Source organism: Barbus barbus, assembly GCF_936440315.1.
Source record: "Barbus barbus genome assembly, chromosome: 3".
NCBI lineage: Eukaryota > Metazoa > Chordata > Actinopteri > Cypriniformes > Cyprinidae > Barbus > Barbus barbus.
Genome location: NC_136731.1, coordinates 1,234,531 through 1,257,456, shown reverse-complemented (window position 1 = coordinate 1,257,456; position 22,926 = coordinate 1,234,531). Strand labels below are relative to the sequence as shown.

General features: G+C 40.3%; 2 protein-coding genes across 3 annotated transcripts in view; both read right to left on the bottom strand.

Annotated features, from left to right (window-relative positions):
• The window catches only part of LOC306856321 (uncharacterized protein), a 1,000,538-nt gene that overhangs the window by 695,230 nt on the left and 282,382 nt on the right, over positions 1-22,926 (bottom strand). The window lies entirely within an intron of this gene.
• LOC306849516 (uncharacterized protein) lies at positions 14,095-16,819 on the bottom strand. Of its 2 annotated transcripts, XM_079384606.1 has the most exons (3): positions 16,571-16,819; positions 15,355-15,427; positions 14,095-15,259 (listed from the first exon to the last, which is right to left on the bottom strand). In XM_079384606.1, the coding sequence occupies exons 1-3, from the start codon at positions 16,592-16,594 to the stop codon at positions 14,337-14,339; spliced, it is 1,020 nt and encodes a 339-aa protein (XP_079240732.1). In that variant the 5' UTR covers positions 16,595-16,819; the 3' UTR covers positions 14,095-14,336. The 2 variants fall into 2 exon arrangements, with proteins under 2 accessions (XP_079240732.1, XP_079240733.1); XM_079384607.1 differs by lacking the exon at positions 15,355-15,427 and having other exon boundaries at positions 14,096-15,259; positions 16,571-16,818.

Sequence of the window (22,926 nt, the reverse complement as noted above, 5' to 3'; positions counted from 1 at the left end):
CATAATGGAGATATCTCCCAGGGGCTCAAAAGATTTTTGAGACAACACCTTCAGCACCATGGAGAGGTCCCATTCTGGGACTGCTCTTCTAGTGACTGGAAGGGATCGAATAAAGGGATGTTGCCCCACCGTAGTGCCATCAAATCTGATGTGACATGCAGCGATAGCCGCTACATGGACCTTAACAGTGGAAAAAGACTTCCCACCATCAATAAGGTCTTGCAAAAACCCCTAAATATAAGAGACTGAGCACTTATATGAAATCAACTGCCGCCAGTGACACCACTCCTCAAACACATGCCACTTGCGTTCACATAGGGATCGTGTAGAAGAGGCTCTGGCATTCTGAATAGTGGCAACGACATGCGGGGGGAGACCCAATCTGCTCAAGTTTGCCCTTTAACGGGCCAAGCCCAAAGAGCCACCCTGTCTGGATGAGGGTGGAGAATTTCCCCATTCGCCTGGGACTGGAGATCCGTGCGGGATGGGAGGGGCCATGGCTCAGAGTACAGAAAATAAATTATCTCTGCCAGCTAAGGTGACTTGGGCCACCTGGGTGCGATTAAAATCAGAGTCAGGCTCTGTTCTCTTACCCTGACCAATGTAGGCATTATCAGACAAAGAGGAGGAAATGCATAAAGCAGGGCACTGGGCCATGGGTGGGCCAGTGCGTCCATGCCGAGAAGGGCGTCCTCATCCCGTAACGAGAAGAACATAGGACAGTAGGCGTTTTCGCATGAGGCGAAGGAATCGACTGCTGCCTGGCCAAATCTCTTCCACAGCAGACTCACTATCTGAGGGTGGAGGCACCAGTTTCGGTAAAGTGGGTTCCCCCTTGACAGCAGATCTGCGGCCCTGTTCAGGACACCCGGGACATTGGTCACCTGTAATGACAGAAAGTGCCGCCTGCTCCATACTAACAGCCTGTGAGATAGAGCATGAAGCTTGGAGGAGCGCATCCCCCCCCCCTGGTGGCTGATATGTGCTACGGCTGTGGTGTTGTAGAGTGTGCTTGGCCACGCACCGTTCACTGTTCTGCCCTCCTAGGTAGCTCCCCATCCTGTCAAGGATGCGTCTGTCGTTACCACTTTCCGCAACATGATGGCTCCCAGGGGGGTCCCATGAGCGTAAAACTCTGCATTCCTCCAGTGATGCAGCGTTGCTGTGCATGAGCGCGTCACTGTGACCAAGCGGCAAGATCGCGTAATGGGCTGAGATGAAGAGATAAAACCCACTTTATGAACGCCCTCATTCTCAGAAGGCCCAGAGGCAGGATATGGATTGCCGCAGCCATGAGACCCTGTAATCTGAGACATGTGCGATACTGTACTCTCGCACCTTCCCTGAACCGTGAGAGGCAGTTCACAAAGGAGAGAATGCGCTCTTGCGATAAGTGTGCGCGCATTTTTGTGGAATTCATCTCCAGACCTAGAAAATTCACATTCTGGGCCGGAATGAAATAGCTTTTTCTCACATTCACTCTGAAGCCGAGTGTTGAATGTTATTTGTGCCATAGACTCACGCATGCTTAGTACTATAATAAAAAAAATATATTTTATATCTGAGAAACTAATTATTGTTGTTTAACACGTTATTAAAATCAATTTTTGAACAGAGTAGGCTATTAATAATAAACATGTTCTAAACATAGACTCGTAGCATTCATCATGTTACAATGTACTCTCATATTACTTTTAAAGTTTTATATAGAGCATGAAAACATCATCGCGCCATAAAAAAATTAAATACAATGAACTGCCCATCATATTAAAAATGTTTTACTCAATTTCAAAACATTGTAGTCTGGAATTATTTTGTGAAAAACCCAACTATGATTTTGTAGTCATATAGCGTAGCATGTGTGATTTTATAGTACCCTATGATATGATTCTGTAGCCATAGACTCACTCATGCTTTGTACTATAAAAAATGATATTTTATATCTGAGAAACGAATTATTATTGTTTAACACTCTATTAAATCTATTTGTGAACAGAGTAGTAATAAAAAACATGGTCTAAACATTCTTAGATGCATAGCATTCATCATGTTGTTGTTTGGGAAAAACCCAGCTAAACGTGTTCAAGTTTATGTCACAATAACAGTTAACTAATTCAAAAAAGAAACATTACTGACTCATCAGATCGATTTCCTCTTCTGGATAAAATATTGTTCTTCTTTTGAGGGAAATCCAGCCTTTACTCTTGCAGAAACGAACAGTAGCCGCGATGGGCGACCTCCTGACTCTTTGTTTATGTTGGGCGTCTCCACGTGTGTGTCTCACGTGGTTATTTACATATGAACAGCGTGAGCCACGAGGGGGTGGGATTGCATTAGAGATAATGAGTTATTGGGAAAGACTGAACACCGTGTTGGTTTCATACGAATTACTTTATCACAGAATATTTGTTTTTGATTAGACTTCATTTAAAAGTAGACACTTCAAGCTTTCTATAAATATAACTCCCATGTCTGTTGAAGAGTGTGAAAAGCGTAGAAGCAGGCGGGCAGCCTAAGAAAATAGAGGTCGCGAGCGTGGGTGGCTTGCAAACCAAGAAACAAACAGCAACTAACCGTAATAGCCTGAAAATCACACCTTGCGGAGGCTGATCACTGTTTAGTGAAGTCAGGCAAAAAACAGTAAGGCTGTATAACGAGAGTTTGCGAGAAGCGAATATCAACTGAGGAAGGGTCTGTCAAGCCAGACTTGGTGCAATTGGATACTTTCTGCAGAGGTCATGCCCTTCTCATAAGTGGATCTCCAACATGAGATGATGAAAGAGAACACAATAACATCGATGAGAAATAAAATAAACTGAATTTTCTTGCAGGAATCCACAGAAACGAAGAGAGCACGTGATGTAATTAAACACTCAAAGGTTCACTCAGTCAATGTCATATATAATGACTGTTAAACTGCAGTTAAAACTGAAAAATATACTACCTGAGTACACTAAAATTGCTTTCTAGTTTATTTGTCACAGTGTTTTCACTTCCTCGGTCATATAAGAAACCTGCAAACACTAAGAGAAAGCACAATTGCTCTGACTTTCCTAATTCTTTTGCTACTTTGTGAACTGTTTTCTTTAGGAAACAGAAATCTGTTGTTATTCCATTCAGTGCTGATAATAAAACTGAAATTGCACAGACTTTTAATTCATTAGTTTGATTAAATACAAACAATCAGCGATACCAGAAATACAAATATAGTTAACACCATATGAACTCATACATGAGATAACATGACCTAAACTACAATCATAACGACAAATACAAGACAGATGATTATGTTTATGAGCTGATCGCCTCTATTGAACACAACCCCTAAAATGAGAAGTGGCTCTGACAAGGACCTGAAAGAAAACCCTCAAAGCTACATTAAACTATATACGAGACAATATGACACAACGCATGATCTTACCTGGATCAGACTGTGGCTTGAAATGATGGTGTCTGTGAGCTGATGGTGGTTCTTTTATAGTCTGAATTCACTCCGGAAATGGTGGTCAATGGAGAGTGATTCTCTCAGATAATGAGCTGAAAGAAAGAACAAATAAACAAAAATGCATTAAACATAATGAATGCTTAATGGAACCACAACTTTAAAATGTAAAACCATTACATGAAATAAATAAATAAGAAAATATAAACAAAGGCGTTTCATTTCAGACAGTGATATTTGTGAAGCACCACATCAGTCCTTGAGTCTGCTCCAGCTTTGGTTTAGTCAGACTCTGGTTAATCGTGCAGTCCTTCTGAATCAGCGACAGCAGGTATGTTTTGTTATTAGTTTAAGTATTTGCTATTGACTGCTCAAATGTGGAGTTTTGCGGGTCATCTGTGCGCGCGTGAGTGTGTGTGAGAGAGAGAGAGACAGGGTCACATCACAGCACGTCAGCTATCTTAATCGTGGCTTGTGTGCAAACACATACGAGCTTCATCACTGTGTCTGTCACGCGACTCTGTTCCCCTAAGGACATTATTAACTATCTTTACATTTATTTTGAAAGCTGAAGCTCGCAATTATGGAAAGGGGCGTTACATTTCCGACTCATGTTTGTGGTGTTGCGGCCAATCAGAGCAGACTGTGCTTGTCGGAAGGAGGGGCTTTGTAGAAAATTAAGCGTTTGAGAGAGGCGGGGCATAGAGGACCTACAATAAATGTACAGTATTTGAAAAATAATGTTTTTTGAACACTAAAGCATGTCAACATATTCTGTTACACCAAATACACAAAATAATGATCTTTAAAAAAGCCTCTTATGACCCTTTTAAGTGTTGACTGAGGTGACACTTAAGTGTTGTGAACTAAGGACTACAATGATGCCAACACAAAATAGCTGACCTTGACCTCTGAATCAGCCAATAGTGAGCCTGCTCATGTGAAGTCACAGCAGCACAACCCCAATAATTTTTAATGTAACTACCATAAAATCATTTCATTAAGACTCTCAGATATATTAATATTTAAATGTAGTTTTTTTAAATGCTTTGCATTGTGTAAAATTATCACAAATTATTACTGATGATGATCAATGATGTGAACATGAGTTCCATCAATGAGCGTGTTTACATGCATGCAACCGAAAATGCATGTGGTCATGTAAACGCGATAATCTGTTTTCTTTTATCGGTGTAAGGCCATAAACGGTGTAAGCAAAAACCGGTCGCAACAGGTAGTTTTTTGCCTCTTACTCCAATTTCGCTCGGCATGTAAATGCAATAACCTGCTTTCTGTCGGATTAATGAAGTGCGCATGTGCGATACGTGACAGGAACGCTTGGTTAGTGCAGATTTAAGCGCATCTAGACCGAGCAAACGTCTTGCAGTAAAGAAAGAAGGAAATATATGTGGAAATATAATCAGATATACGTGAATATGTGGACAGATATTCTCCTATCAACGCGAGTCATGTGTAATTGAAAAAGCAATGGTGGTGAATGATGTGAACTCAGGTGGACACCAACTGCGATCACATGACTCTTTTAATTGATGCAGTGGAGATTTTCTGATCAGTATGTCTACTTTGCGTTGTTTGGATAAGTGTACAGAGTTAGATATGGGTCACTATTAAAATAAGATGTAAGCTGGTCATCAATAGCATCAGAAATAGCCAACAAATAGGAATTAGGCTTCAATACCTGCAGGGTAAATGCGGCCTATACAGACTAGATGTGGCACTTTTAAGTTTATGTGTGCATATGTGTGTGTGTTCTTTAGGGCTTCAGGCAGAACGGTTTTTAACTTTTACCGCAGAGTGTTACTCCACATCCACTGAGTATCATAACTAGTTTGGTTTTTCTCATCACAAACCTCTTCCTCTGTTGTGTGGGTGTGTTTCCCTCAAGACATTATCAGAAGCTTGATATTTTAAAACTTAATGGATTCAGCTGTGGTTGCATATTTCCTGATTTCTCATCAAAATAAATGTATTATGCATGTAACAAACCACCTCAAATATAACATGGAGATTTACTTTGTCCTACTGAATGCACAATATATTTTGTCACAACTAAAATCTTACTTATCTGGGCCCGTATGTTCTCAGAAATGCTCTTAAGAATAGTCTTAATGAATGAATGAGGCATTTATATAACGCTTTATTGTGTATTGCTGTACACCGTTTGACTTAAGTGTCAAAAAATTCTTAGTAAAAAGTAGGACTTTTCTAAGAGTAGGAGACTTTTATAAAGAAGCTAAAAGCAACTTTCAGTAAAGTCTAAGACTGATTTTTAGGTGTTGACTGAGGTGACGCAAGTGTAGTGAACTAAGGACTACAATGATTTCAACACAAAATTGCTGACCTTGACCTCTGAAGCAGCCAATAGTGAGCGATAAAATCATTTAATTAAGACACTGAAATATTTTAATATTTAAATGTATTTTTTTTACATGCTTTGCATTCTGCAAAATTATTACTGATGCTTTGTTTTCTATTGGTATGTCTCCTCGTTTACAGTTGGAGCAATGATCTGAACATGAGTTCCATCATTGGCTCCAACGACTCCAGGAAAGCCCACAATCCTCATAAAAATGGCTTGTTTTTGCAATATGGTTTGGTGGTCAGTTAGGCAATAAACTGCCATATAGTAACGGCCAAAAGTTAGGTCCGGCCTAGGAAATTTGACATCTTCACCCTTAATAAAAATAAAAAAAGTGCAAGATTTTGAAAGCATACTACATAGTCGCTTAGAGTCAGTTGTTTTATTTGGGATAATAATAGTGCAATGAAACATGTCAAATTGTGCGGTCATAACATTTTGGCCATACTGTCATACAAAGAAATTATGAGCACATGCAAAAACAAGAGGACCAATGAAATGTTAATAACTTATGTTGTAGTCAATGTCCCAGTGTTGCCAATTTAGTGATTTTGTCACTGGATTTAGTGACTAACCCTCATCTCTTTAGAGACTTTTTTTTAAAAGCCAAGCATCAAAATCAATTTCTTGGACAAACCTTACCTACATCCCGAGACTCTCCCATGATGTCATAAAGGCGAGTTCACTGATCAATATAAATAATACACTCACCTAAAGGATTATTAGGAACACCATACTAATACTGTGTTTGACCCCCTTTCGCCTTCAGAACTGCCTTAATTCTACGTGGCATTGATTCAACAAGGTGCTGAAAGCATTCTTTAGAAATGTTGGCCCATATTGATAGGATAGCATCTTGCAGTTGATGGAGATTTGTGGGATGCACATCCAGGGCACGAAGCTCCCGTTCCACCACATCCCAAAGATGCTCTATTGGGTTGAGATCTGGTGACTGTGGGGGCCATTTTAGTACAGTGAACTCATTGTCATGTTCAAGAAACCAATTTGAAATGACTCGAGCTTTGTGACATGGTGCATTATCCTGCTGGAAGTAGCCATCAGAGGATGGGTACATGGTGGTCATAAAGGGATGGACATGGTCAGAAACAATGCTCAGGTAGGCCGTGGCATTTAAACGATGCCCAATTGGCACTAAGGGGCCTAAAGTGTGCCAAGAAAACATCCCCCACACCATTACACCACCACCACCACCAGCCTGCACAGTGGTAACAAGGCATGATGGATCCATGTTCTCATTCTGTTTACGCCAAATTCTGACTCTACCATCTGAATGTCTCAACAGAAATCGAGACTCATCAGACCAGGCAACATTTTTCCAGTCTTCAACCGTCCAATTTTGGTGAGCTCGTGCAAATTGTAGCCTCTTTTTCCTATTTGTAGTGGAGATGAGTGGTACCCGGTGGGGTCTTCTGCTGTTGTAGCCCATCCGCCTCAAGGTTGTGCGTGTTGTGGCTTCACAAATGCTTTGCTGCATACCTCGGTTGTAACGAGTGGTTATTTCAGTCAAAGTTGCTCTTCTATCAGCTTGAATCAGTCGGCCCATTCTCCTCTGACCTCTAGCATCAACAAGGCATTTTCGCCCACAGGACTGCCGCATACTGGATGTTTTTCCCTTTTCACACCATTCTTTGTAAACCCTAGAAATGGTTGTGCGTGAAAATCCCAGTAACTGAGCAGATTGTGAAATACTCAGACCGGCCCCGTCTGGCACCAACAACCATGCCACGCTCAAAATTGCTTAAATCACCTTTCTTTCCCATTCTGACATTCAGTTTGGAGTTCAGGAGATTGTCTTGACCAGGACCACACCCCTAAATGCATTGAAGCAACTGCCATGTGATTGGTTGGTTAGATAATTGCATTAATGAGAAATTGAACAGGTGTTCCTAATAATCCTTTAGGTGAGTGTAGATCTCTATCTTTAAGCTCTTTCAAGCCACAAGCTTTTGAAATCTAGATGTCAAAATCCAGCATTTTTTCAAAAAAAAAACCTGGCGCCTAAAGGGTTAACATCTACCACTGTTTTATCATAGGTAGAATGAAAAATGTTTCAATACAGGCATTTCAGTCATATGTAATTTATGCAATATTTCAAACCTTTAACCCACTGGAGAAAATCAACCCACGGCAACAGTTTAAAATCAGCCCAATTCTGTGGAAAAAAATGCGGATTTGGCAACCCTGCATCCATAGTGGTTTAAATATTCCGCATATTGATGCTTCCCTGATGCGTGAAAATTATGTTTGCAGGAGCAGGAGATAATGGTCAGGAATTGGGAGCGGGATTAAGAAAAGGGCTTTAATCCTAAAATGCACACAATGCATGGCAACTATCAAAAGCAAAAGTTGAATCCCGGACATTTTGGGCGATTTAGAAATCCCAGCCGAACACATTTTCTTAGGTCCAAAAAGAGGACCTGTTCGAGGAAAAGAGGACGTACAGTCAGGTCCATAAATATTGGGACATTGACACAATTCTAACATTTTTGGCTCTATACACCACCACAATGGATTTCAAATGAAACGAACAAGATGTGCTTTAACTGCAGACTATCAGCTTTAATTTGAGGGTATTTACATCCAAATCAGGTGAACGGTGTAGGAATTACAACAGTTTGCATATGTGCCTCCCACTTGGGCCTTCCTGTTTTTGAGGCTCACCAATGGTTTACATCTTGTGGTGAACCCTCTGTATTCACTCTGGTGAAGTCTTCTCTTGATTGTTGACTTTGACACACATACACCTACCTCCTGGAGAGTGTTCTTGATCTGGCCAACTGTTGTGAAGGGTGTTTTCTTCACCAGGGAAAGAATTCTTCGGTCATCCACCACAGATGTTTTCCGTGGTCTTCCAGGGCCTTTTGGTGTTGCTGAGCTCACCGGTGCGTTCCTTCTTTTTAAGAATGTTCCAAACAGTTGTTTTGGCCACGCCTAATGTTTTTGCTATCTCTCTGATGGGTTTGTTTTGTTTTTTCAGCCTAACTGAGGAAATGTAACCATTTGATTAACTGCTCGTCACCAGACATTTCAAGAACAATCTTTCTCTCCTGAAAGATTTGCACAGGTTTCTGTCTCCTCAGCGCCATCAAAAGCCCCTGCTGGCAACTCCTAACCACTTGAGAGACCACTCGAGCTGTCTTAAATAACTGGGAGAGTGAGAGTGATTCTTAGCTTTAAGAAATTTGATAACTTGGTTTTACACTTAAGTTTGAAAGTAGGAGTAAAATTCATTCATTCTCAGCACTTAAGACTAAAATGGCACTTTGAGAAGCTTGATAAATAAGGGCCCTGATGTGCAGAACAAGATTGTTGAGCTTCACAAAATAGAAAGTGGCTGTAAGAAAATAGCTAAAACAGAAAATCCCTATTTCCACCATCAGGGTAATCCAATCAACTAAAGATGTTACAAATCTGCCTGGAAGAGGACGTGTCTATGTCGTCCTAATGCACTGTGAGGAGGAGAGTTTGAGTGGCCAAAGACTCTTCAACGATCACAGCTGGAGAATTGCAGAGATTAGTTGAATCTTGGGGTCAGAAGGCCTAAGCTTAAAAATATATATCAAACCTCCCCTACATCACCACATGTTGTTCAAATGGGTTTCAAGAAAAAACTCCTGGCTCATCCAAAAACAAACTAAAATACATTGATTTGGGACTGTGATGAAAGTGACAACAATTCAGAAACATCTTCCTGTGAAGGTCTGTATGCATTGAAGGGATTGGTATGCAGGAAAAAAATAGGCATAACTCTGTGATCATTCTTTATTTTTATGTACTAAACAGATTATATGAATTTGAAAAAGTCAGGGAATGGAGTGAAGCAATCTGCTCTGAAGACAAGAAATGTTCCACAACGGTATCTGTCAGCAGACTGTAACTTCATATATCAGTTTCTGCAAGGATATATGCATTCCCACCAGGACTTATGTGACATTCAACAATGATAAGCCATGGTTTACAGCAAAACTCAGACACCTTCGTCAGTCCAGAGGACGCCTACAGAAATGGGGACAGAGTCTTGTACAATCAGGCCAGGAACACACTGAATAAGGAGATTAGAGTGGCTAAAAGGACGCTAAAAAGATGGAATATCAGCTCAGTTCCAAGTGAAGACTCAGTGCTTCAGTGTGGAAAGGCCTGAAAGCCATAACCAAGTACAGGATACCATTCCCCAGCACTGAGGTGAATCAACAACTTGCTGAAGATCTGAATGAGTTTTATTGTAGATTTGAAAACCCCCACACCCATCTTGACCATCTCTCTACACAACCGTTAACACCTCCTGCAACCCCCCTCTCACCAGCCTGCTTGAAAACCTGTGCTGATCAGCTGGTCCCCATCTTCACACAGATCTCCAACAGATCACTGAAGCTGTGCGTAGTCCCTTCCTGCTTCAAACGCTCCACCATCATCATTGTTCCAAAGAAACCCAAGATAACAGAACTTAATGACTACAGACCTGTGGCTCTAACGTCTGTCTTCATGAAGTCATTTGAAAAACTGGTTCTGGCTGATCTGAAGGACATCACTGGACCCTTACTGGACCCCCTGCAGTTTGCTTACCAAGCAAACAGGTCTGTGCATGGACATGGACAGACCAGGGACTTATGTGAGGATCCTGTTTGTGGACTTTACTTCCGCCTTCAACACCATCATCCCTACACTCCTCCAGACTAAACTAACCCAGCTCTCTGTCCGTAGCTCTATATGTCAGTGGATCACCAGCTTACTGACAGATAGGCAGCAACTATTGAGACTGGGAAAATTCATGTCAAACAGCCGCTCCACCAACACTGGTGCCCCTCAGGGCTGTGTTCTGTCCCCACTGCTCTTCTCCCTGTATACCAACGACTGCACCTCTGAGGGTAAAGAGCGGGCCTCAGGAGGTTAAGGAGCTGGCTGTCTGGTGCAGTCTTAACAACCTGGAGCTTAACACGCTCAAAACAGTGTAGACGATCATGAACTTCAGGAGAAACCCCCCTGCACTCCCCCCACTCATCATCATAGACAGCACTGTGACTGCAGTGGAGTCATTCAAGTTCCTGGGATCCATCATCTCTCAGGACCTGAATTGGGACACTCACATCAACTTGTAAAAAAAGCCCAACAAAGGTTGTACTTCCTTCGCCAGCTGAGGAAGTTTAACATGCCACAGGAGGTTCTACTCAGCCGTCATTGAGTCTGTCCTGTGCACATCAATAACTGTCTAGTTTTGGTTTAGCTACACAATCAGGGATCAGAAGACTACAGAGAACGGTTCGGACTGCTGAACGGATTATCGGCGCCCCCCTGCCCACCCTCACATCCAAGTCATCCCCTTTCTGAACTTTTGCCATCTGTCCGGCGCTACAGAGCCACAATTACCAGGACAGCCAGGCACAAGAACAGTTTCTTCCCGCAGGCAATCCAATTTATAAACAGTTAAATGCCCCCCCCCCCATTATGCAATAACAATGTGTAAAAATCTTATATTTATTTGCTACCACCTCCATCCTAGTACATCCCTGCATCTTCTATTCTATCCCATTCTATCATCTATTGCACAACTTTATATACAATCATTTGTTTCAAATTATTGTTTTCTTTCAATTTTTTTGTTTATTTATATTTACATATGTATATTTTTATCCATCTTATTTTTATTGTCTGTGTGTCTTTGTTGTCTCTGTGAACTGGAAGCTTATGACACTAAAACAAATTCCTTTTATGCGCAAGCATACTTGGCAATAAAAGCTCTTTTCGATTCTGATTCGGAATGGTCTCTGATCTCTTGTCAGGTGTTCTCTAACCTCATCAGGCATTATAGGAGAAAATTTTGAGCTGTTAAACTGGTAAATGGAGGTTTCAAAAAGTATTGAATAAAAGGGTGCCGTTAATTGTGGCCAATGTGTATTAGAGAAAAACCTTTATTTCATAAAGATATTTTAAATTCCCAAGTATTGAGGAGCTAAGCCATTCAGGGCTTTATAAGTAGTTAACAAGATTTTAAAATCTATACGATATTTGATAAGGAGCCAATGCAGTGTTGACAGAACCGGGCTAATGTGGTCATACTTCCTGGTTCTAGTAAGAACTCTAGCTGCTGCATTTTGAACCAGCTGGAGTTTGTTTATTAAACATGCAGAACAACCACTCAATAAAGCATTACAATAGTCTAACCTTGAGGTCATAAACGCATGAATTAACATTTCTGCATTTGATATTGAGAGCTTAGATCCCGCTCTGGCCTCCTGCCGGAGTTCCAGAGGTGCAAGAGCCCGTCTGGTCCGTCCCTCCCTCCAGCTCCACCCTGGCCCTCAGCCAGGTCTCCTGAACTGCTGAAGCCCAACTGGTCCGTCCCTCCCTCCAGCTCCACCCTGGCCCTCAACCAGGACTCCAGAACTGCTGGAGCCTCCCTGGCTCAACCCTCCCGTCCCTCCCTGGACCCTTTTAAAGTCGTCCTGGGCTTATTTACTGGGACTGGCTTGGCTTCCCTTCCTCCCACCCACCCTTCCTTGTCTCTGTGTGTTGATCCCTGTCTGTCTTGTGTTCTCAGGTTTGTACTAGTCTTGTCTTTTGTCATGTTCTTGTCTTGTTTTTGGTGTCCTCATTAGGGATGCCAGGTCCCCGTGCTCTTTGTACTACTTAATGCAAATAGTGGCAATTATCACAGATTATCACAGAAGTCCCTGATAGCAACAGAATCCACCCTCAAGTCGGCAGATCCGCTGTACAGTCAGACTCTGTTCACTCATTCTCCCAGAATATGCCCCGCTTCCGGAATGCGCGCTGTCATTTAGCGGACTCATTACTGAGACTGTGAAAAAAGAAACTCCCTGTAAAATGCAAACTGTTTTCCTCTGCTTCATCACTTCATTTGCACTTACAAAAAAATCACAGACCCTGTCTTTCTTTAATTTTGTAAATGATTTTTGGTCCAGGGGCGTCGCTAGGAATTCTGGGCCCTGTGCACTGACTCTGTTCCACTATTACCACCTGTCCTACACCCCTGTTTAGATCACATCATGTAGCAAAAATAAATGATATTTGTTTGTTTGATTCAAACTCATGCCACTCGCATCAGTGTAGACGGCCTAAGCATTAATAAAAACCTGTACTCACTCACTACGCCACTCTCTCGCAATTGAAAAAAACAACATTCTTTTGTTAATTTCTTTGTTCTCTTAGTGTAAACAGCCTTCGCCAGCAACACGGGATATTTACACTTTTAAATTAAACTGAATTGCTTTTATGGTCTCTTTACTTTGTTTTTGTAGTAAATTGTGCACAAGACAAGGGGAGTGTGGTAAAAACACTGTTAGATTGTGATTTTAGATGATCCACAACGTAGAGAAGCATGACAAAAAATAAGGCTGTAGAGTAAAAGCCTACGTTTTAAAAGATTTTTCCATGATCAAACTGTCATATAAGCGTGATAATACTATTGATAACAGAATCATGAATATTTTATTAGCCTTCAAGTAGTACCCGCAATAAACTTCAATAGACTACAGCTCACGTGATTAATGTTCTCTGCCGCTTCGGTTCAGTACGTCACGTGATTGCCCCCTGCTAATCATGTCTTTCCTGTGTTAGAGCATCCCCTGCAACGCTGCGCAATATGTCGTGGTCACGCGTGATCCGTTTACTGCACGCATGCAATCTCAGTGGCCAGATCTGTAGCTGTTCAGGTGTGTTTAACTGGTTTTGGAGCTAAACTCAGTGGCCCGCCACGATTGTGTTTGTTGACTCCTGCACTAGGCTATAAATGCCCTGTTCACATTCCACACACATCAGAATAGCTGTGATGCATGTGGAGACTCAGTTCATGTGCATAGCTATCCAATAGTAAACAAAAAAAAAGAAAAAGACCAGAGGTGCAATCTGAACAAATATTTACAATATATGGTATATGGGTTGTGGCACAGGGATTAACTAGGAAACTTAAAAATGGCACTTAAATGTTGCTGACCCCTGGCTTAGGCTGACACTATTTCCACACTTCTTGGGTGAACTCAAGTGACAGTTAAGGGATTTAATTTTTTTCTTGAAGCTTTTGTGCATCCTCTTTTCCTTTCCTTGCGTCCTTTCCTCACATATTATTCAGGATGCACGGAAAAGACACGAGGATGGAAGAATTGAATCAAGTGAAATGATACATCCTCGCTCCCTTTAGCGTCATCAGCTGAGCAAAATGGATCTGCCTTTATGCCGGTAAAGTTTGTTTTTTAAAGATATTCAAAATAAATATTAATAAAGCAAGATGCCTTTTTGAAATATATGACATATATGGTTTATTTAAATTGCAAAGGTAAAATACAAACAGATGAGAAGGGGGAGGAGACGGTACACGGTGTATGCTCGCTCATAGCTCCTCTGGAAGGCTCCTCGCTCCTCGTTCTGCAATTAGAGAATTGAGATGTCCTTCAATATGGCTGAGCTCGATCGGTTTCCGGGTCATAGGACGGAGGAGCGAGGAGGGATATTGAGAAGCACCCGTTGTTTCCACACTGATCACATGTGGTCTCCGGTGTGAACTCTCATGTGACCCCTGAGGTTCTTTGCTGTTGTGAAGCTCTTCCCACACTGTTGGCAGGTGAAAGGCTTCTCTCCAGAGTGAACGTTTATGTGGAGATTTAAGTTTCTTTTCTCAGTGAAGCTCTTTCCACATTGAGTGCATGCATAAGGTTTCTCTCCGGTGTGAACTCTCATGTGGACTTTAAGATGTTCTTTTTGCGTGAAGCTCTTCCCACACTGTTGGCAGGTGAAAGGCTTCTCTCCAGAGTGAATTCTTATGTGGAGATTTAAGTTTCTTTTCTCAGTGAAGCTCTTTCCACATTGAATGCACGTAAAAGGCTTCTCTCCAGTGTGAACTCTCATGTGGACTTCAAGATGTTCTTTTTTTGTGAAGCTCTTCCCACACTGTTGGCAAGTGAAAGGCTTCTCTCCAGAGTGAACGCTCATGTGGAGATTTAAGTTTTTTTTCTCAGTGAAGCTCTTTCCACACTGTTGGCATGTAAAAGGCTTCTCTCCAGTGTGAATTATCATGTGGACTTTAAGATGTTCTTTTTGTGTGAAACTCTTTCCACACTGAGTGCATGCATACGGCTTCTCTCCAGTGTGAATTCTGATGTGCTTATTAAGGTTTCCTTTATGAATAAAAGTCTTTCCACAGTGTTTGCAGGTGAAAGGTTTCTCTTCAGTGTGAATTCTCATGTGTCTTACAAGGGTTTCATTTTGAGTAAATCTCTTTCCACAGCGTGGACAGAAGAAACCTCTAGCTCCGGTCTTCTGAGCTCTTGTTCCTGTGCAAGTCTTTTTGGTCTGCGAGCAGCTAAAATATTTTTCTTCCGTTGTGAAATCAGGATTTTTCTCAACCAGGTACTTCTCTTCATTTTCATTCAGTTCTCGACTCTCCTCTTTCAGCACCTTCAGGTCTAAGGTGAATAGAGACAAATACAGGTTAAAAGGTTAGTTCACAAAAAATGAAAATTACCCCACGATTTACTTTAAAGAAGAAAATCATATACACCAATGATAGCTTGAGGGCAGGGCCAGCCCGTGGCATAGGAGGAGTAGGCAAATGCTAGGGGCGCCGCCGATCCCTAGGGGCACCAAAACAAGTCAAGTTTTTTATTTTTATTTTATTATTACCAATACTACTTCAGTACTCTAAGAGCCCGAAAAAATAAGAGAAGAAGCAAAATGGTACAAAGACAGAGGTAATGTGATGTAATGAATGATGATCAGAGGTGGACAGTAACAAAGTCAATTTACTTGAGTACTGTACTTAAGTACACTTTCTGAGTATCTGTACTTGAGTAATATTTTTTTCTGGAAACTTGTGACTTTAACTTCACTACATTTGAAAGACAAATATCGTACTTTTTACTCCGCTACATTTATATCAAGGTCCCCAAGTCGAAAGCTGTTATATGTAGCAGTTTTTCCTGTGTGTGCATTTCAGATTCACAGAACCCTTGTTTTCTGCACAATCCAGCCTGAAATGGACCGGAAGAGTCACTTCATGAGCATCTGACAGCTTCATTTGAGTAAAACTAGCGTCATATCATATATATACACTGAACCCATCAAAATCAAAGTTTGTTGGACTTGAAGGCTACTACTGTTCTAGCACCTAAAATACATTGTGGGTAAAAAGTGTTGTTAAAGGGTGCACATGATCAGGATGGGACCACCTCCACCTCATTCTGAGCCAGGAAAACCCCTGATGGTGATGATAACATGAGAAGAGTTTAGAAGAACATTGCTGCCATCTGCTGGAAATCAAACACTTTTCAGATTTATTATGAAGATTAAACAGTATGCTAGAGAAGTGTTTCAGGAATACCAGATGTAATTATTATTGGTGTTTAATTGTGTTTCATTTATAAAGTGATTCAAGCAGCACCTATATTTTTATAGTTTCACTGGAAATAACTAACACTAACAAAAACAATAAATACTGTTACAAATGTATTGTTCAAGTTAGTTAATATTCACTAATGTTAATGTGAGGCATGGGGCAGCAGGTAAAATCTTGCCTAGGGCAGCATATCGGTCCTGCTTGAGGGGGAGTAAATTATGGGGTAATTCTCATTTTTGGGTGAACTATCTCTTTAGCCTACACTCCAGGTCAAATAAACGCATAATTAGGAAAATCATATGACATTGTTCAGAAATATCATTGATTTCTGTAGAGCTGTGAGTATGAATCAAATGAGTTGAGCTTTGAGAAAGAAAGGGACCTGTTTGTTCCTCAGTATCTTCATGTTTGATGCTGAATACTTCTGCAATCCTGATGTCTGCACTCTCCTCTTTAATAAACGCCATCTTTATAATAGTGTGGATGTCTTTGGACAAGATGAGAATAATTAACAGAAAGAAAATTCATCCAAACTCGTGCGAATCCACTTTCCTCAAAAAATAAAAGTTCTTTCTTCAGCCAAATCACAACAGAGCAGGAGTGTGGCACAGCCTTATGACGTCATATCCCCCCTCCAAAATAAAAGTCCCGTTCTCATGCTAAAATCAGAAAGTTGCAAACATAATTACATGCAAATAATAAAACATATCAACGATGTTCAGAGTCAAATTCTTGGTGAAAGACATATGGATGTTGTGCTATAAAATAACTAGAAATGAAAGAGTTTGAATTACATCTAATAAGTGAGATTCTGTAAATGATTCAACACTTATATATATATATATATATATATATATATATATATGGTTTTTTAAAGATACATTCAGGGTGAAACAAAACAACAAATAATAAAAATAAATGCAAATATTTTTTTTTTTAAATAGCAATGACAAAAGAGTAATAGTGGAAGTAGTTAAGTACATTCTCATCAGAAGCGTACTAATTTTGTACTTAATACACTAAAAATGATCCTTTAGTACTTCTTAAGATAAACTTAAGATCATCTAAGTGTACTCAACTGTGCTATTTTGAGACACCATGAATATGAACTAAAATGCACTTTTAACATACTATCTTTGTATTTCAAAAATGTATTTAGCTACCACTTGTAGTACACTTGAACCCATCTTTCATACACTAGTACACTCAAGTGTACTACAAGTGGTAGCTAAATACATTTTTGAAATACAAAGATAGTATGTTAAAAGTGCATTTTAGTTCATATTCATGGTGTCTCAAAATAGCACAGTTGAGCACACTTAGATGATCTTAAGTTTATCTTAAGAAGTACTAAAGGATCATTTTTAGTATATTAAGTACAAAATTAGTGCGCAAAAATAGAGCACTTTAAGTGCATTATGGAAGTGTACTTGTTTTTCACCTGGGTAACATCAATGCCACAGACAAGTGTGCTATTTTGGATACACTATTTTTGTACTAAGTGTGTTTTAGTTGTAATAAAATTATACTAAAGTATAACTTTAAGTGTATTTAGTGTACTTTGTGATGCTAAATTGGAACAACTTCAAGTACACTTTAAGTAAATGTCTATTTTCATGCTTGATTAGAGATATTAAAGTGTACTTTTTTGTATTACGAGTACGTTACAAATGAATTATGAGTGTGTTTGAAACACACAAGCAATATACTATAAATATAAAAGGTGGATTACAACTTCCAGATTTGATGTTTTATTTTTGGGCAGCACAAATGAAAGCGGTATGGTTTTGGCAGAGGAATAGTACCTTTCCACCTGCATGGGTACAAATGGAAAGATATCATACCTCTAGATAAGGCCCTATTCATCCCCCTGACTTGTGTTACGAAGGCAGTTAATAACCCATTCATTAGACACACTTGCAAACTGGGGTTTGAGATTAGGAGAAAATATAATTGGCTTCTATCATTATATGACAACTGTCCATTTCACTGTAACCCATGTCTTCCTGAGGCATTAAGAGATGGGATAACACAATTTTGGTATAAAAAGGAAATACACATGTTTGGAGATTTATATGAAGAAGACATACTAATGACATTTGAACAATTGAGAACAAAGTTTTCTCTTCCTGTTAAACATTTCTTCAAATATTTTCAGGTGACAAATTATATTAATACCATACAAGGAGGTCATTTAAGAGCCCTCTCTTCACTCCCAATAGATAATACTATTAGAGAGAAAAAAGGATCTAAAGGGTCTGTGTCTTACATGTATGTTTGCGATATATCCACTGTAAACATTAGCGCATGGTACCATGGCCGCGAGCTGCAGGACACACACCCACCCTCCACCTTGCCCCGCCTCTCTCCTCCTCATTAGCATTTAAAGCTACAGACACAGAAATGGCTCATCCTAAGGAAAGCTCATTGTGGGACTGGCTCGTAGTGGCTGAGATTCTGAACGAGACTTCAGATACAGTACTAGGGACCACTTAGGCCTATATAAAAGCATCCAAAAAACAGCATGTCATGGGACCTTTAAACTAAGAGTGCTGTCCACATTTGTCTAGTTACCAATGTCCCGGGAATAACAAGGATGCTAATAAACCAGACCTTTGTCAAACTAACAACACACTGAGACTCAAGAAGATGTTCTTATGGTGGTCCTCATGAAACAGGGTCCTCGTAACACAGGTTTTAACAAACACACAACCTGACATACTGGGATGAACTTGCATGTAATGTAATGCATTGCATAAAAAGTCATGAACATTATCTTGGGTAACACTTAAATATTGAAATATTGATTTGAAATGTTGTAAATGTAACGTAATACAAGTGATATTAATATGTAATTTAAAACAATAGTTTAATTTAGCTCAAAGGGAATCATTTATGATTTTATAGGGATTTGAACAGAATCAGTGTTACGGCGATTCACTGAACGAGCCGTATAACAAACTCTGTACTGGATATTAAAATCCCAAATATAGTGAAAACACTATTAAATACCACAGTAACATAACTTCGGCAGATTAAGACATTAACTTGTGAGCAGAAAACACAAGATACTTCTCTTTTCAATATAAATCAGATTTTATTTATATAAACCTAAGACATAAACTAATCTAACACATGAACACACACATTCACACATTCACACGTTGCAGAAAGAGAGAAAGTGAGGATAGGATGAGTTTAAGAGAATGGAAATGTGAAATCCCAAGTTTACCTGAACAACCATCAATCACTTATTTAACCCTCGCTTTGAGTTTCTTAATGAGGCTAAGATTCATATTAAAGTCACCAATTCAGAACTCGGAGGCGTTACTTGCTTGCGTTGCCTGTGTTACGGGTTTCCTTTGTGTCTCGTTGCAGACAGGGGGTTACCCGATGTGTCTGATTGGTTGAGAGTTCAGTAGTCTTTGAAGTGAGGTCTTGGGCGTTGGCTGAGGATGCGGTCTGGTTGAAGTTTGAAGGGAGTGCAGTCGGAGCTGGACTTTGTAGCAAACTTACATTAGAACACGAAACTCCACGGAAAGAAAAGAAACTAAAGTAAAAGAATAAAAGGATGTAACGAGACTAAGTGGTTTTCCTTCTCATTATGGCACGTGGGCCAGAGCACGCTCAAAGAGCAGCACGCGGTGGCAAAAGAGAAGAAAGAGAGTAACTACGAGAGCATTTTTACGAAGAAGAGTGAGAGTGACAAGAAAGAGAGCCAAGAGAAGCCAAGATGGTGTCCTGAGTTTTTAAACTCTGTTTTCAGACCGTCCCATCTGGATGTCTTGACCAATTAGATACTGTCCTTGCTTGGAGAGTTGCTTTGTGTCTCCACCAAATCATAAATCAACTTGTTATCTGTTCAGTCAGAGGTCCGAACTTTACAGGCTCTTGCAAAGTATACTTTTTGAGCATGATTTCTAATAACAAGACTATGACGCATTTGACAAAGAATTGATTGGGAGAAACATTTAAAGCATGAATTTTCAAACTCATACATACTAAACATGAATATTAATCCTTCAGCTATTACCACTACATACACAATGAGTGATTAAAACAAGGATATTCAAATGTGTGTTACATACACAATATGCAGTTAGGCATAGAAATGATTAGTTTCATTAAAAATTTAAAATGAAAGTCTTTCATGTAGTTCTATGGAGAACGAAGGCATGTTCTTTTAGACAAAGGAATTTAAGTCTGTTTTGTATTGTATGGGGGGGGGGCCTTCCCAAGAGAGTCTGTAGCTTGTGATTTCCTATCACAGGTTTACATGTGACGGCCATCTCTTTGAACATCAGTCTTGATTCCTTGCCCCAAATTTGAAGGTCTCTTTCCTGAATTGGAATTATCAATAAATGTTCTTTTGTCTCAATGTTGCAAGCTGTTTTGTGAAAGAGGTTTTCTGGTTAGGCTTTCAAACTAGCTGGTGCTGGATCTGGACAGATTTATTACATCCTGTTTCTTGGAGCTTCTCTGAATTCCATTTCCTCAGGTTTCAATGTTCTGATCGAATCTTCACTTTGTCTGATTCAGTCTCTGATATCTTACATAAATTACATTATATCATAAAATAATTGTATGTTTTAAATCAGTATTTCATGCACACATTTATTGTCTCAATGTTACAAATGTCTAATTTAATATTTTCTAGACTCTTAGTGAGGTTGAGCCATCCACTCTTGAAGTCCACACTCTGTCCCAGTCAGACGTCAGAGACCTAGAGAAGGTATTGTGAATTTGATTTATTATTTTTTATTTTTTATTTCATGTTTTCAGCTGACAGTTGTCAGTGATCAGACTGGAAAAGGTAATTTGTTATACATTTGGACAATCCCTGAATCCTTTGTCTGCAGTAGAATGTTTATTTATTTTTTATTTCCATTTCCTTAATTTCAGGTGACTCCAAAGAAGGACCAGTTACCATTGGATCAGGATGTAATAAAATGTGCATTGCATAGTTTTAGAAAATGCTAGATTTATGTTGTAAGAAATCATCTCTACATGAGCCTTGCTTTTTTCATTGTTTTCAGATGTCACCTGTCAAAGAACATGTGTTAAATGAGGAGCAGAGCTTTTGTGCCCCCGCTGAAGGAGTTCAGGAGGTATTCACAAGTTTTGGGTGAACTGTTATTTCAGTGCAACAGTGAATGCTCTGAAGTCCATCTCTGCTTGGGCTGTGATATACTTAGGAATAAAAAGCGGTTTCCAAAAGTATTTAATTAATTACCTGTTTTCACTTTCAGTAATATTAGTCATTGTCTAATGCAGGGGTGCCCAAACTCGGTCCTGGAGGGCCGGTGTCCTGCAGAGTTTAGCTCCAACTTGCCTCAACACACCTGCATGGAAGTTTCTAGTATGCCTAGAAAGAGCTTGATTAGCTGCTTCAGGTCTGTCTAATTGGGGTTGGAGTTAAACTCTGCAGGACACCGACCCTCCAGGACTGAGTTTGGGCACCCCTGGTCTAAACAAAGATTTGTAGTAATCTATTAACCTGTACCTTTTAAGGTCTGTAACGTAAATGTTCTTTAATGATTGTCTCAGTTTGTCTGAGAGAAGGTCAGGTATGATGGTATTGAAGGCCGAGCTGAAGTCCACAAATAAGATCCTTGCATAATTCCCAGGTTTGTCGAGGTGTTGCAGGATGTAATGCAGTCCCATATTGACAGCGTCATCCACAGACCTGTTTGCTCTATAGGCAAACTGAAGAGGATCCAGCAAGGGTCTAGTGATGTCCTTCAGGTAGGCCAGGACCAGTCTCTCAAGTGACTTCATGACCACAGACGTGAGTGCGACAGGTCTGTAGTCATTAAGTCCAGTGATTTTGGGCTTTTTGGGGACGGGAATGATGGTGGAGCGTTTGAAGCAGCAGGGAACATCATACAGCTCCAGAGATCTGTTGAAGATTTGTGTAAAGATGGGGGCCAATTGGTCAGCACAGACTTTTAGACAGGCAGGTGAAATACCGTCTGGTCCTGAAGCTTTCCTAGATTTCTGTTTTCTGAAGACCCGGTTCACATCCTCTACACAGACTTTAAACGCAGGTAGAATGGTGGGGGAGGGAGTAAGGGGGGTTGCAGGGGGGGAAGGTGAATGTGTGAAGTGCAGATCAGAGCGGGTGCTGGGTGTCAGTCTGGCCTTTTCAAATCTGCAGTAAAACACATTGAGATCGTCAGCCAGTTGTTGATTCTCCACAGACTGTGGGGGTGGTGTCTTGTACATGGTGATGTTCCTCAGACCAGTCCATACCGACGCCGGATCGTTGGCTGAAAGTTCTTTTTTCAACTTCTCAGAGTAGTTCTTTTTAGCCACTCTGATCTCCTTTGTTAGTCTGTTACAGTCTCTGTGAGTTCATCCAGATCGGTGGCAGCGGCTTCAAAAACACTCCAATCAGTGAGGTCAAAACAAGCTTTTAAATCTTGCTCTGCTTCATTAGTCCATCTCTTAACAGTTCTTAATACAGGCTTAGAAGATTTGTGATCTTAGAAGATCAATGTGATGCTGATTAAGTTTACTAATGCAGCCGAAGCCCCGGTAACCTAAACAAAGCAGCTCCAGGAGCATTTATGATGGCTGTTTTGATAACGTTATTTACCATTTCAGACTGATATCTGCTCCTCATGTTTTTAATTGAATAAACTCATACTTGCATATGTTTTTAAATCGATGTTTTCAGAGCAAAGGCAGCGTGGAGTGCTGGGATGTCAAGATGCCTGCAATACTACGAGCCTAAAG